The sequence below is a fragment of the Pogoniulus pusillus genome, chromosome 6 (genome assembly GCF_015220805.1).
Source record: "Pogoniulus pusillus isolate bPogPus1 chromosome 6, bPogPus1.pri, whole genome shotgun sequence".
Taxonomy (NCBI): Eukaryota; Metazoa; Chordata; class Aves; order Piciformes; family Lybiidae; genus Pogoniulus; species Pogoniulus pusillus.
Genome location: NC_087269.1, coordinates 19,945,081 through 19,959,541, shown reverse-complemented (window position 1 = coordinate 19,959,541; position 14,461 = coordinate 19,945,081). Strand labels below are relative to the sequence as shown.

Here is a 14,461-nt window from a genome sequence, read left to right as displayed (position 1 = left end):
TGTAAGTGTTGCCATTATGTAAGCTCTGGTAGCAGAGCAGGATCACAGAAGGCTATGACAAAGGATTAGCCTGTGAACTACTGTGAACTCAAGGATGTCAGTGACCTTCCAGAAGACTATGAGTGAAAATAAGGCTGTAAAGTACATGAGAGGACTTGGGGCTGAGATGCCAGTGTTAGAAGGATTCCTCTACCTATAGTGCAAATCAGACCTATTATAAATTCAGTTTGATGGAAACGAGACTGCTAGAAGTACCTTGCTGCTTCATTGAAGCACATACAGTTTACAGGTTCAAACAGGTCATGTTGTAGGAAAAATATCTACCTCTTGTACAGAGCTGTACATCTGCAGCACAGAATGTCACTGTCTGTTTTGGCCAAGACATGTGTGAGGGAATCTGTGGCTTTTCCACACAGCTCCTATTCCAGCCAGTGCTTCAGCCCCAGACTAGGTGGGGAACACATCAGAGATTTGCAGCTTATTTTAGCATCCATACTCACTGGAGCTTGGTTCTTGGATCATATTCTTCTCTTGCAAATCTGATGATGGTAATAATAATGACCTGGTTTATGATTGTGTTGACCGAAGTACAGGGAGTGGTTCTTGCCTGGGGGCAAAGCTGGGGCTAGAATCCATATTTCCTTTATGGTTTACCAGTATGTCCTGCCAAAACCTGGTTGAGTTGTGTAGCACATGGATATGTGTCTCCTGGAAGAGACCTTGTTCATGTGATTGCAAAATGGTAGTGCTCTTGTCCAGGAGCAGAGTGCTTTGCCATCAGAACTGGAAAAGAGTAAGTGGCTGCCAGCATTTCCGTACTGCTAAACCCCACAGCTCCAAGAGTTCAGACGTTCAGTGTCTAGTTTTGTGGAACAGCTGACTGGTAAGAGGTGATTCTAACTGTAAATGACACAGTATCTTTAACTTCAGATTTCATTTCAGAATGGACAAAGCAGATGAACTCATGTGGCAGCTGGAGGGTTCACCTGGCAAAGCAACACAGCAAGAGCAAAGCACTGATGGTGAACACAAGGCAGAAGTGCTGGGAGAGCCCACACATAGCAAGGACAATCCATCCCTGAGCCATACCCTCCAATGGGACACGCTAAACAGACAGTTTGTAGAGTATGAGCAGATGGTTCCATTCCTCATACCAGAGGAGCAACAGAGAAGGCTGCTGGACTTTCTTCCCCTCTTCTTAAAGGTTTGCTCTTGTTTCTGATTTTAGTGTAGGTGCCATAGATGTGCATTTGAGTTTCTGTCGCTCTATTCACCATATAATGAGCATGAAGTAAGCAAGACTTGGGGAGATGAGATTATATAGAACAATTTTAGATTTGCTGGTCACTAAAATGAACAACAAGAATGCCAGCCATGTGAAGGTCTATTTTTTTTTTTTGAGTGAGGAAAGCGAGTGAATGTTTAGAGTGAACTTTAAAAGGACTGAAGAAGTTGACAGGATCACAAGATGTTAGGGGTTGAAAGTGACAACCATAGATCATCGAGTCCAACCCCTCTGCCAGAGCAGGACCGTAGAATCTAGTTCAGGTCACACAAGAATGCATCCAGATAGGTCTTGAAAATCTCCAGAGAAGGAGACTCTGGGAAGCCCATTACAGTGCTCTGTGGATCTTATGGTAAAGAAGATCTTCCTCATGTTGAGACGGAACTTTCTGGGCTGTAGTTTATACCCATCACCCCTTGTCCTATCACAGGGTGCAACTGAGAAGAGTTTGTCCCCTCCATCTTAACACCCAGCCCTCAGATATTGGTAACTATTGATTAGATCCTCTCTAAGTCTTCTCTTCACCCGACCAAAAAGCCCCAGGTCCCTCAGCCTCTTCTCATAGGGCGGTGCTCCAGTCTCTTAATCGTCTTCATAGCCCTCTGTTGGACTCTTTCAAGTAGATTCCTGTCCCTCTTGAACTGGGGAGCCCAGAGCTGAATGCAGTATTCCAGGTGAGATCTCACCAGGGCAGAGTAGAGAGGGAGGAGAACCTCCCTTGATCTGCTGGCCACACTCCTCTTAATGGACTTCAGGATCCCATTGACCTTCTTGGCCACAAGGGCACATTGCTGTCCCATGGGTAGCTTGTTGTACACCAGAATTCCCAGCTCCTTCTCCACAGGGCTGCCTTTTAGGAAATCACCTCCCAGGCTGTACTGGTGCAGTTTGTTATTCCTTTCGAGATGCAGGACTCTGCACTTATCCTTGTTGATCCTTATTAGGTCTCTCCAGGCTGTCCAAGTCTCACTGAATGGCCACACAGCCTTCAAGTGTGTCAGCCAAGCTTCCCAGTTTGGTATCATCAGCTAACTTGTTGAGCAGACTGTCTGTCTGTCCCCTCATCAATGTCATTGATGAAGATGTTGAACAGGACTGGACCCAGCACTGATCCCTGGGGGACTCCGCTAGTTACAGATCTCCAGATGACTTGGCACCATTGATCATCACTCTTTATACACTGTACTGTAACCAGTTCTTAATCCATCTTGCTGTCTGCTCTTCTATCCCACACTTTCTGAGCTTGCTTACAAGGATGTTATGGGAGATAGTGTCAAAAGTCTTGCTGAGGTCAAGGTAGGCTGCATCCAGTAGTCTCCCTGCATCTACCCATTTGGTTAAAGCATCACAGAATGCTATCAGATTAGTCAACCATGATTTCCCCTTGGTAAATCCATGCTGTCTATTCCTGATAATCTTCTTCTCTTCTAAGTGCCTAGAGATAACCTCCCAAATGAGCCACTCCAGTTTTTTTCTGGGAATGGAGGTGAGGCTGACTGGTCTACACTTACCTGGAATCTCTTTCTTTCCTTTTATGAAGACTGGAGTGACATTGGCTTTCCTCCAGTCCTCAGGCACCTCTCCTGTTTCCCACAATTTAGCTAAAATGATGGAGAGTGCCAAAGCGTCAGCGTTGCACCTCTCCTGTTTCCCACAATTTAGCTAAAATGATGGAGAGTGCCAAAGCGTCAGCGTTAGCCAGTTCTCTCAACATTCTTGGGTGTATCTCACCAGGAACCATGGACTTGGAATGCTCAGTTTTTGTAGCTGATTCCTAACCCAATCTTCATTGACTCGTGGAGAGTCATCGCTCTTCCAAGTTTCCTTTCCTTCATCTAGGGGAAGTTCAGTCTTGGGAATAAAGGCTGAAACAAAGAAGATAGTTAGCAACTCTGCCTTTTCTGCATCCTCAGTTGTCAGGGCTGCCTTCTCATTCAGCAGTGAGCCCACACTTGCCCTATTCCTCCTTTTACTACGGATATATGTGAAGAAGCCCTTCTTGTTCACTTTTGCATCCTTTCCAAGTTTTAGTTCCAAGAGGGCTTTAGCCTTATTTGTTGCCCTCCTGCATGCCCCGACAACTTCTCTATAGCTCTCCCAAGTGACAAGCCCCTTACTCCATGAACTGTGAGCTTTTCTTCCACAAGATTATCTTCAGAAGTTCCTAGTTCACCCATGCAAGTCTCCTAGCACATCTATTTTTTGCTCAAGGAAACACACTTATCTTGGGCCTGGAGAAAGCGGCATTTAAAATTTGAACAACTTTCTTGGGCTCCTTTACCCTCTAGAGCCTTAGCCCATGGGATTCCTGCAAGTATATCTCTGAAGAGTACAAGGTTAGCCCTGCCAAAGTTCAGGGCTGTAATCCTACTTATTGCCCTGCTTCTACCCTGTATAATACTAAACTCCACCATGTCATATTCACAATTGCCAAGTCTGTTTCCAACCTTAATGTCCCCAGTCAGGCCTTCTTTGTTAGCTAATATAAGGTCCAGCAGTGCACCTCTCCTCGTTGGTTCCTTCACTAGCTGCATCAGGAAGTTGTTACTGAACAAAGGTGATGAAAGCTATAAAATCTAGATGTCTTAGAAATTAAAACCTTGTCAGCAGAGCAGAAAATTGGTTATTCATCATGTCACATGAGAAATAAACTTTAGTACCAGGGTGTCAGAGTACCAGGAGGCAAGCTGAGCATTGCTAAGGTATTGGCAATGTTGTGCATATACACACACATCATGTTCTTCCCTTCTCTAGAGCTGAGCTTCCCATGCTTTAGGGTTGACTAAAGTTATTTCCTGAATTGCAGTAATGCTTGCCAAGAGGGGTTTTAAATTCCTAAGGGACATTTTGGCTACAGAATATATTTGAAATAAGAATGAGATTTTCTCATTAGCTTAACACTTCATTTTGTGTTCTGAGAGATTCTTCCCCTTCACTTTTCTTAGATGTGTCAGTGGAGCTTTGCGGAGCTTTGTAGGTGTTTAGACTCATACAAGTTGCTAGATCACTTTGTCCTTGCACCCAAGATTTGGGAGTACATTGTGGAGGATTTGGACCTTCAGCTTTGACTCATTATGTCCTTCCCCCTATGACATTTATTTCCTTCGTGTACCAGCCTTCTGCTTTGTGTGAAGTCTATGAGTTGGCTTGGGGAAATGCATCTCAGTTTGAGTTGTACATGTTTTGAAGCTCCTACAGAAACTATCTCACTTCCTCCAGTTTAGCAAAAGACTCTGCATAACTCCTCTCCCTTCTTGGAGAATTCTAATCTCTTGTTTTTCCTTTCCTTGTTTGATCATGTAAATGCCAGTGCATGTCTGTCTTTCTGTCACAGCATTTTATCTCTTACTTGGGTGGCTGGAGAGAGAGGGCAATAAGTGGGAGCCACTTGGGACATGGGGGCTCATTACTTACTGATATTCCTTGATATAGAAGGAAATGTGTAGGAGGAAAGTGTTAGCCATCTGCTTGTGATTCAGGCCTAGTTTGGAGTCATTTTGATGTGCCCTCTCTATATTCCCTCTTGGTGCCTCAGTATCAGAATGTTCCATTACAGGGCTGACTTTTGAGCTAGCACCTCTCCATGAAGCATGAAATAGGAAGGACAGATGGTTACAGCAGGCACAAGGAATTTGTAGCAGAATCTTGAACATGTAGAAATAGACTTGAGATGAAGAAAAAAAAATCTTAAGAGGAAGAAAAAAACTTTCTCCCAAAGACAGACATCCTGGATTGGAGGTAGCTTGATATTCTTCCAAACACATATCTTTTGTAAACTCAGAGATGAATATGGTACCAATTAGATCTGTTCTTAAAGGAGAGCATAATATAGAGGTTGATATCTGACCCCCCTATAAAATCAAATCAGAACATTAATGACCTATTATGTAATGAGATGCATGAACTGAATATTTGCCCAATGGTAGCACTGCTATGAACTTTTGATTACTGCTCTATGATGATTTTATGAGGCTTATTTTCCTGACAAAGTAGAGTAGAATTGAAAGTCAGAAACTTAATTAAACCCAAGAAAAACTCCACAACCCCAAACAACAAAAAACCCAAATACTTGAAGTGTTTTTCTTGTTTGCTTATTCTGTGATTTGTTTATATTTATTGACTCAAAAGGAACAGTTCAATTTCAGGTAAATCTTGGCCAATATTCTGCTACCTGGGAGCAGTAGTCTTGTATTACCAGATTCTTTTGGACAAGTTTGATGCAAATTCTCCATGACAGTAGCACTTCCAGCCCAATTTCAGTCTAAGTAGCTGAGAATACAAGCACTTGCTAAACAGAGAAAATACAGTTTTTGTTTTTCATTTGTATCCATTTCAAAACTCAGGTTTTCTTGTGACCAGCTTTAGTTTTGGGGAGATTAATTTTTGGAGAAGGATATATATTTATTGAAAAATTCTCACCCAGATGTAGCTACAAGATATTATGTGGTATTTCAAAAGGGACAAGCATGCTTTTTGATGCAAATAATTAGCAGCACAGTGGTGAAGACAAACATTAGCATTGTTCTGATTCTATTCAATGGAGAAAATAAAGTAAATGAGCTCTAGAAGGTGCATTACATGATTTCAAAGGTAGTTCTGGACTGGCTTCTCTGTGGTGTTGGATGACTGGGGAGGGATTTTTCTTGCAGGGATATGTTAGCTTTATGTTTATTTATATTTATTGGTACTTCTCAGTCTACTAAAGACATTTTGTATCAGAAAGACTAAATGGACACTCTTGGATTTCAGGCCTGGGAACAATCTGCTGGAGTAATTGTATTCCCCAATATTCAGCTGTTAGCTAGTGAGGTTTCCAAGCTTCTGACAAAAGAAATTAAGAAGAACCTTAATGGCAAGCCTGCAGGTAATGATCTAATACCATACCCACTGGATCTGCTTCCTCTAGGAATATGCTGTCTTCATGAGTCCTCTGCTTACCATGAAGGAAATAGAGGGAACAGGAAAATGCTAGGTGTATCAGCCAGATCTTTTAGTAAGTGTGATCTAGCACTGATTTTGGATGATTGTACTGAAGATGTGGTCTCGTATGGTATGATGGCCTTGATTTTTGGAACTTTGCTAGCTGGAAATGTATAATACTGTACCTGTGCATAGAAAGAGTAGGCTACATATTATTTTGAGGGGCTTTCTTTAAAGAGAAATCTCCTGCTAGCCACACATGGTTTTCATGGTGACTGTTGTACATTCTGTTCAGCTGGCAGACTTCAGGAGCTGAGTTTGTATACCACTAAAGCTTGTCAGTTTGAAAGATGTAGTTTACATGAACTGACCTGAGCCCAACGCTGAATCAAAATCCTTTTATGTTTTTCTATTGACTTTAGTGGACTTCTGTGAGTGTAGTTTTGTTAAATTTGTGAGGTTTGTTTAAAAAATAATAGAAGCAGCATTTCCATGTTTCATTGAGGAATTAAAGTTTCATGGTTTCGTGTAACAGAGGAAGCTCGTCTGGCTTTGGAGCAACTGCTGCAACAGAAAGGGGAAGCAGAAGATGGCCATTTGCTCCTTAAATCAGCCTATCTGCTCTCACAGATTGACTTGGTAAGAAAAATTACTATAAAGGGTAGTTTGTTGTCATTAGTTTGTTTGATCTTGTTTGGGTTTTTTTCCTTTTGATTTTGGAGAAACTAGATGACCACCCCAACAGTGGAACACTTAAGTCTCGTGTTTGCATTATCGCCAATACTTTGTGCTTCAACATGCCCAGGATCTGCCAGTCAGATAGTGAACACACCACCAGGAGGGAAGTAAATCCTCTGTGCTTGCAGATACCCTTGTTGTTTTCATCACCAGGAAGCTGTTTTTCTGCTGTTCTGATTTATGTTTTCCTGTTGTGTGTCACTGCTCTTCAGCTCTTCTTTGTCACTCCAGCTTACATATCAAAAAGTTGACTAGCAAGGATCTGTCAAGTAAGTCAGTGATTGTATCTTCCATCCTGATAGCCTTTCTCTGAAGCATTTCAAAGCATTTCACAAACTCTGCTTATACAGTCATCCTCAATGCAGACTGGTGCCAGTAGTACAACCTACTGATGGGCAACAGGGATGTGTTTGTCCTCAACACTGACCAGAGCAGTTTGTCTTGTCTCTTTTTCAGATATATGAAAATAAAATCTTACTGTCAGTTTCTGGTGGACACAATCTGTGTCATAATGAGCTCTATAAAATTAGATATAGTTAGTCACAACATGAAGCTCCTGATGAGGTGTGTGATTTTCACAGATTAAAGACATTGCTATTTTTGGTAGCACATACACTTAAAAAACCTCCATATCACAAACCTTATTCTTCTGTTTAATTTGCTGCTGATTTTTGGGTTGATTATTATGTGCCAAGCAGGCACACCAAGACTTCTTTGCAAGTTGTACATAGCTGCAGTGAAGATGGGAAGAAACTAAGTGTTGAGAAACACTGTGGAGAAATTCTGTCTCTTGCATTTATAAGAGCTATAATTAGAAGTGTATGTACAGTTATTCCATTTGTTACCAAAGCAAGGGCATTATAGCTAAATGTTTTTGTAAATTCTGTAAATTACTGGGTCAAAGAGAAGATGAAGAATTGTGATGGTTTGGGGGTTACCCCACCCCCCCACACTTTTGTATTTGCCCCAGCTAACTCAGACGGACCCTGGGAATATAGATGAAGCAATTTATTTACAGCTAGCAGAATTTACAAGCAGCTATTTACAATATATACAGTTATATACAATTATATACAGAAATATACAAAGGATAAACAATACAAAAGCACAACTCCCCTCCCAGAAACCTAAGTCCCCAGGAGGGGCTCTCAAACCACCCCAACACCTCCCCCCGGCCCCTCTCAACCTTACCCCAGTTCTCAGGAAGAAAAGAGGTGCAGCCAAGAGGTTAGGGAGCAGGGTTAGTAGGAGCAGGGTTAATGAGATGTGACCAGGTCTAAGGCAAAAGCAAGAGTGAGAGACAAAATGGAGAATGTTTTCTTCTTCTTCCCAGAGTTCTCAGCGTGACTGTGAGAGAAGTAGACACAATTGTTTTTCATTTCACTGCCTGTTATCTAGTTCTGTTACCAAAACATTCTAGCTTGCTTCAAACTAGCACAATCCACCCCTTGTCTACTTCGCTCAGAGTATCGCTGAGAATTATCCAATCTAATCTAAACCAATATTTACACTAAAACAATATATACAAGTTCAGTTCACACTTCAATCAGATGTAGGTGATTCAAAAGCTCAGAACAGGGACTCCCAGATGATGTTGGGTTCGTGCTCACGTATTGTAGATTCTCTCAGTGTTGGGCGCCGATGTTACCTAGAACAGAAAACTCTTAACAGCTTGAATTTAAACTCTCTCAGCTAATGTTAGATTTCTCTGTGGAATACACTGGATTTCACCATTCTCCTGCATTACCCAGTATGTATGACCAGGACCTTCAGCAGATACCACCCCTCGGACAGGTTTCCCTTCGCCCGAAGGAGAAAATACCCAAACAGTTTTCCCTAACAGATTTTTCTCATGTACAACAGGAACTTTATCACCGTCTACTGTTTGGACCAAATCTGATTGTGCAGGTCCTGCTCTATTTACTGAACCTCTACTATTTACCAACCAGGTAGCTTGTGCTAAATGTTTGTCCCAGTTTTTCAGAGTTCCACCCCCCATGGCTTTTAGGGTGGTTTTCAGCAAACCATTGTAGCGCTCAATCTTCCCTGAAGCTGGTGCATAGTAGGGTATGTGATAGATCCATTCAATACCATGCTCTTTGGCCCAGTTTTTCACAAGATTATTCTTGAAATGAGTACCATTGTCTGACTCGATTCTCTCTGGAGTTCCATGTCTCCACAAGATCTGTCTCTCCAAACCAACAATGGTGTTACGTGCAGTAGCATGTGGAACTGGATAGGTTTCCAACCATCCAGTGCTGGCTTCTACCATCGTTAGCACATACTGCTTGCCAGAACGAGATCGAGGTAAAGTGATGTAGTCAATCTGCCAGGCTTCACCATACTTGTACTTTGACCATCTCTCACCATACCATAAGGGCTTGATTCGCTTAGCCTGCTTAATAGCAGCACAAATGTCACAGTCATAGATGACTTGGGTGATAGCGTCCATGGACAAGTCAATTGACCTATCACGAGCCCATCGGTATGTTCCATCTCTGCCTTGATGTCCAGATGAATCATGGGCCCACCGAGCTAAGAACAGCTCACCTCGGTGTTTCCAATCAAGGTCAATGTCAAGTTCAGAGTTGGTGTCAACTTGGGCAATCTTAGCAGCTTGATCTGCCTTCTGGTTATGTTGATGTTCCTCAGTTGCTCTGCTCTTAGGCATGTGTGCATCTACGTGCCGCACCTTCACTGGAGTTCTCTCCAGCCGTGCATCAATGTCCTGCCATAGATCAGCACACCAAATAGGCTTTCCTTTCCTCTGCCAACCATTCTTCTTCCAGTCCTTCAGCCAACCCCATAGAGCATTGGCTACCATCCACGAGTCGGTGTAGAGGTAAAGGATAGGCCAATTCTCACGTTCAGCCACATCAAGAGCAAGTTGAACAGCTTTTACCTCAGCGAACTGACTGGATTCTCCTTCGCCATCTTTCGTTTCGGTAACTCTCCTGGTTGGACTCCAAACCGCTGACTTCCATATTCGCTTGTTCCCAACAAGACGACAGGAACCGTCTGTGAACAAAGCATAGTTCTTTTCCTGATCAGAGAGATCACCATAGGGAGGAGCTTCCTCAGCACGAGTTATTTTCTCCTCCGGAGGTTTGGAACAGTCTGTGCCTTCCGGCCAGTTGGTGATCACCTCCACCAAACCAGGTCGGTCAAGATTACCCATTCGTGCTCGTTGGGTTATCAAAGCCATCCATTTAGACCAGGTTGCATCTGTGGCATGATGTGGTGATGAACCTTTGCCCTTGAACATCCAGTTAAGAACTGGCAGTCTAGGAGCTAAAAGCAATTGTGACTCAGTTCCAATCACTTCAGAAGCTGCTTTCACTCCCTCATAGGCTGCTAGAATCTCTTTTTCAGTTGCAGTGTAGTTTGTCTCTGAACCTCTGTAACAACGTCCCCAGAAACCAAGTGGACGACCACGTGTCTCATTTGGAGCTCTCTGCCAGAGACTCCAAGTTGGACCATTGTCACTGGCAGCCGTGTACAGAATGTTTTTAATGTCCGGACCAGATCTCACAGGTCCCAGGCCCACTGCATGGACTACTTCTCGTTTAATTTGATCAAAGGCTGCTTGTTGTTCAGGTCCCCACTCGAAATTGTTTCTCTTACGAGTCACATCATGCAGAGGTTTGACAATCTGACTGAAACCAGGAATGTGTAGTCTCCAAAATCCCACCACACCAAGAAAAGAAAGTGTGTCCTTCTTACTGGTGGGAACTGCCATGGTAGAGACTTTGTTGATCACATCCTGTGGAATGTAACGGCGACCATCCTGCCACCGCACTCCCAGAAACTGAATTTCTTTGGCAGGTCCTTTGACCTTGTCTCTTTTAATGGCAAAACCTGCTTGCAACAGAATGTCAATGATTTTGTTACCTTTCTCGAAGACTTCCTTAGCAGTTTGGCCCCACACAATGATGTCGTCGATGTACTGGATGTGCTCTGGAGCTTTACCTTTCTCCAGTGCATTGTGGATGACTGAGTGACAGATGGTTGAGCTGTGTTTCCACCCCTGAGGCAAACGATTGAACTGGTACTGGATTCCTCTCCAGGTGAATGCAAACTGAGGCCTGCAGTCCTTTGCTATGGGAATAGAGAAGAAAGCATTAGCAATGTCTATGGTTGCATACCATTTAGCCTCCTTCGATTCCAGCTCATACTGGAGTTCCAGCATGTCCGGCACAGCTGCACTCATGGGTGGTGTCACCTCGTTGAGGGCACGAAAGTCAACTGTCAGTCTCCAGTCGCCCGTAGGTTTGCGCACAGGCCAGATGGGACTGTTGAAAGGTGAATGAGCTTTCTCGATGACAGCCTGACTCTCCAATTGACGAATCAGCTGATGAATGGGCAACAAAGAGTCACGGTTAGTTCTGTACTGCCTATGATGAACAGTTTGAGTTGCAATTGGCACTTCCAGGTCCTCTATGTCATGATGTCCCACAACTGCAGATTCATCAGAAAGTTCAGGTCTAATGGACAATTTCAATTTATCATCCTCAATCTCTACAGATGCTATTCCAAAAGCCCATTTATGACCCTTAGGATCTTTGAAACAACCTTGTCTCAAAAAGTCAATTCCCAAAATGCAAGGCGCATCAGGACCAGTTACAATAGTATGTGTCTTCCACTCTTTACCAGTTAAACTGATCTCAGCCTGTACCTTAGTTAACTCTTGAGATCCACCAGTGATTCCAAAGATAGAAATGGACTCTGTCCCTTTACAATTAGATGGCAATAAAGTACACTGAGCACCTGTGTCAACTAAAGCCCTGTATTTCCGAACTCTTGAACTGCCAGGCCACCTAATGAATACATTCCAATAGATTCGGTTCTCTCCACTATCCCTTTCCTCCTCCTGGCTGGAGGCAGGGCACCCCTAATGCTGAACATGGCATGTAGGGTGTACACAGTGATTGGTGTTGTTGCAAGAGGAATTGCAACTGTTGGAACAATTGCAGTTGCTCTCAGGAGCTGAAGAAGTGACAGCTACTTTCCTGGCATTATTGCCTCTGTTTCTGCCACTCTGCAGATCCCTGACCCTCTTTGAAAGAGCTGAAGTAGGTTTACCATCCCATTTGTTCATGTTCTCACCGTATGTGTCACGCAGAAGTATCCACAGTGACGCACGTGATTGCTGCTGTCTGGGTGGAATTTGTCTCCTCCTGGGCTGGAATTGCCTTGCAGGAGGTGGGCGTCTGTTCCTGATGGCAGAAACATTCACCCATTCAGATGATGCAGGAATGGTATCCTTTACCAGATTGGAAATTGAGGTTGTAAGATCCTCCTTCAGTTCTTTCATGCTCTCCTTAATGCCATCTCTTATACCATCTTTAAGCTCTGTAGTCATAGTCTTTATGGCACAGATTATACCAGAATGTGACAAGCTGTCCTCAATCTGCCTGAGCTGGTCAGTGAATTCACCAACAGTGAAGGATCTTCCATTATCACTCCTTGCTAGAAACTTACTGGCCAAGATGTTAGCATAGGATGAAGGAGCAAGCTTAATCAGCTTCTTCATGAGACCTGTTCCCAAAGGAATATCGTCAGGCTCATGAGTACCATGATCTCCATAAAGCACTTCCTTCACAGCAAACTCCTTCAGAAGCTTAATTCCCTGCTCAATGGTGTTCCACTTCTTGGCAGCCCATGGCAAATCATCTCGGGAAGGATATCTCATAGCCACAGCCAACAGAAGGCGTGTCCACAAGCTAACCCTACCAAGAGGACTTGCCAGGTGTTTGTCCACTCCACTCTCCTTAGTGAGTGGTCCCAGCTGCTTGGCAGACTTGTCTCCTACCTGCAGAGCATTAGCACCAATGCCACGGCATCTCACTAACCAGCTTAAGATTGGCTCACCTGATTCCCTTGTGTATTCCTTCCTAACTTCCCTGACCTCTCTGAGTGGATCCTTTGAGCCTTGGATGTCATCTTCCTCCTCCTCTTCCTGTTGTTCTGGTGGTGCCGGGCCTAACACAATCTTCCTCATAGCATTCCTAAACTCATGGGAACCATCCTCTCTCCTGGCAGCTAACCTCACAGCACTCCTCTCACTTGAGTATTGTTGTCTCAGAACATCTACAAGGTCTCGCAGACTAACTATCTCATCCTCCTCCTCTTGCTGCTGATCACCAGAGGTTCCATCTCTTACATCCTCCTGCGAACCACTCTTTGTCTTAGCTTTTGCCTTAGCAGGTGCCAGAAGGGCCTGAGCAGCAACAGACTTGGATGTGTCTGCTGGAGGATTTGAATCTTTAGGAGTCTGACTTGGAGCATTTGAATTATTGGAGGTCTGACTTGGAGCATTTGTATCCTTAGGGGTCTGACCTGGAGCTTGTGAGTTCAAATCTGCCTTGCTTTTAACAGGAGGATTTTGGTTCTGGTCTGCTGGCTGGGGGTTCGAATTGGCTGAACTGGTGTCATTAGGATTTGGACTGACTGGGCTAGTGTTACTAGCACTAGCAGTGTTATTATTTGCCTGTCCTCCTGGGATGCCTGCCAACCCTGACTTATTTTCATTTTTGCTGGGAACATTCTGATTTTGGGTACCTGCCTGTCCTCCTAGGGCTCCTGCCGAACTCTGCCCGTTATCATTGTTTACATTAGTGGCAGGAACACTGGCTGTGCTCCCAGCACTTGGAGAAGGAGGGGCAGAGGCTGGCAAGGGGGAAGCCGATAACTGTGTTCCCTTGTTTTGCTGTGAAAGAGACTGCTTCTGAGACACAGAAATTTTCCTAGCTCTTACAGAAGCTGGTTTTGAATTTTTCACACATAATGCCAAAATTAATATGAATATTAAAATCATGAGGCAAATATTAAAAATTGTGAGAAGAAAAACAGTTTTACACGAGCATGTACCTATGCAAACAGTTGGAATTCCTGTCTTAGGCTGAATAACTCTCATTAGAGCCATATTTAAAGCAGAATTTCCATTGATTGTCACATTATTGACCAGAGCTCCTGTAATATCCTTGGTAATATTCTCAGAGATATTAAAACCAGCATAACCAAGAATAAAATCACCCCAGCTCCAGAACATATCTGAAAGCTTAACTTTAGCCTTCTTAAAAACTACATGAAGCAAGAAATAACCAATTTGATCTTTGATCCAGTTGTACACAAAAAACCAGAAAACAGGCCACACAGCAATCCCCACCAAGTACAATAGCTGCTTGATTAGCTTCATCTTAATTCCCAGAGCTGATTTCCACTCACTGAAATATCTAGCCCCACGTTGGGAAAGCCAATAAAAAATGTGATGGTTTGGGGGTTACCCCACCCCCCCACACTTTTGTATTTGCCCCAGCTAACTCAGACGGACCCTGGGAATATAGATGAAGCAATTTATTTACAGCTAGCAGAATTTACAAGCAGCTATTTACAATATATACAGTTATATACAATTATATACAGAAATATACAAAGGATAAACAATACAAAAGCACAACTCCCCTCCCAGAAACCTAAGTCCCCAGGAGGGGCTCTCAAACCACCCCAACACCTCCC

The 14,461-nt window shown here is 43.5% G+C and overlaps 1 protein-coding gene across 1 annotated transcript in view; it reads left to right on the top strand.

The window, feature by feature from the left end:
* The window catches only part of WDFY4 (WDFY family member 4), a 193,594-nt gene that overhangs the window by 16,102 nt on the left and 163,031 nt on the right, over positions 1-14,461 (top strand). Inside the window, exons 3-5 of the mRNA XM_064144766.1 lie at positions 931-1,204; positions 6,035-6,149; positions 6,741-6,844. Coding sequence (XP_064000836.1) covers positions 944-1,204; positions 6,035-6,149; positions 6,741-6,844 — 480 coding nt within the window. The 5' untranslated portion in view covers positions 931-943. The remainder of the gene's footprint in view (positions 1-930; positions 1,205-6,034; positions 6,150-6,740; positions 6,845-14,461) is intronic.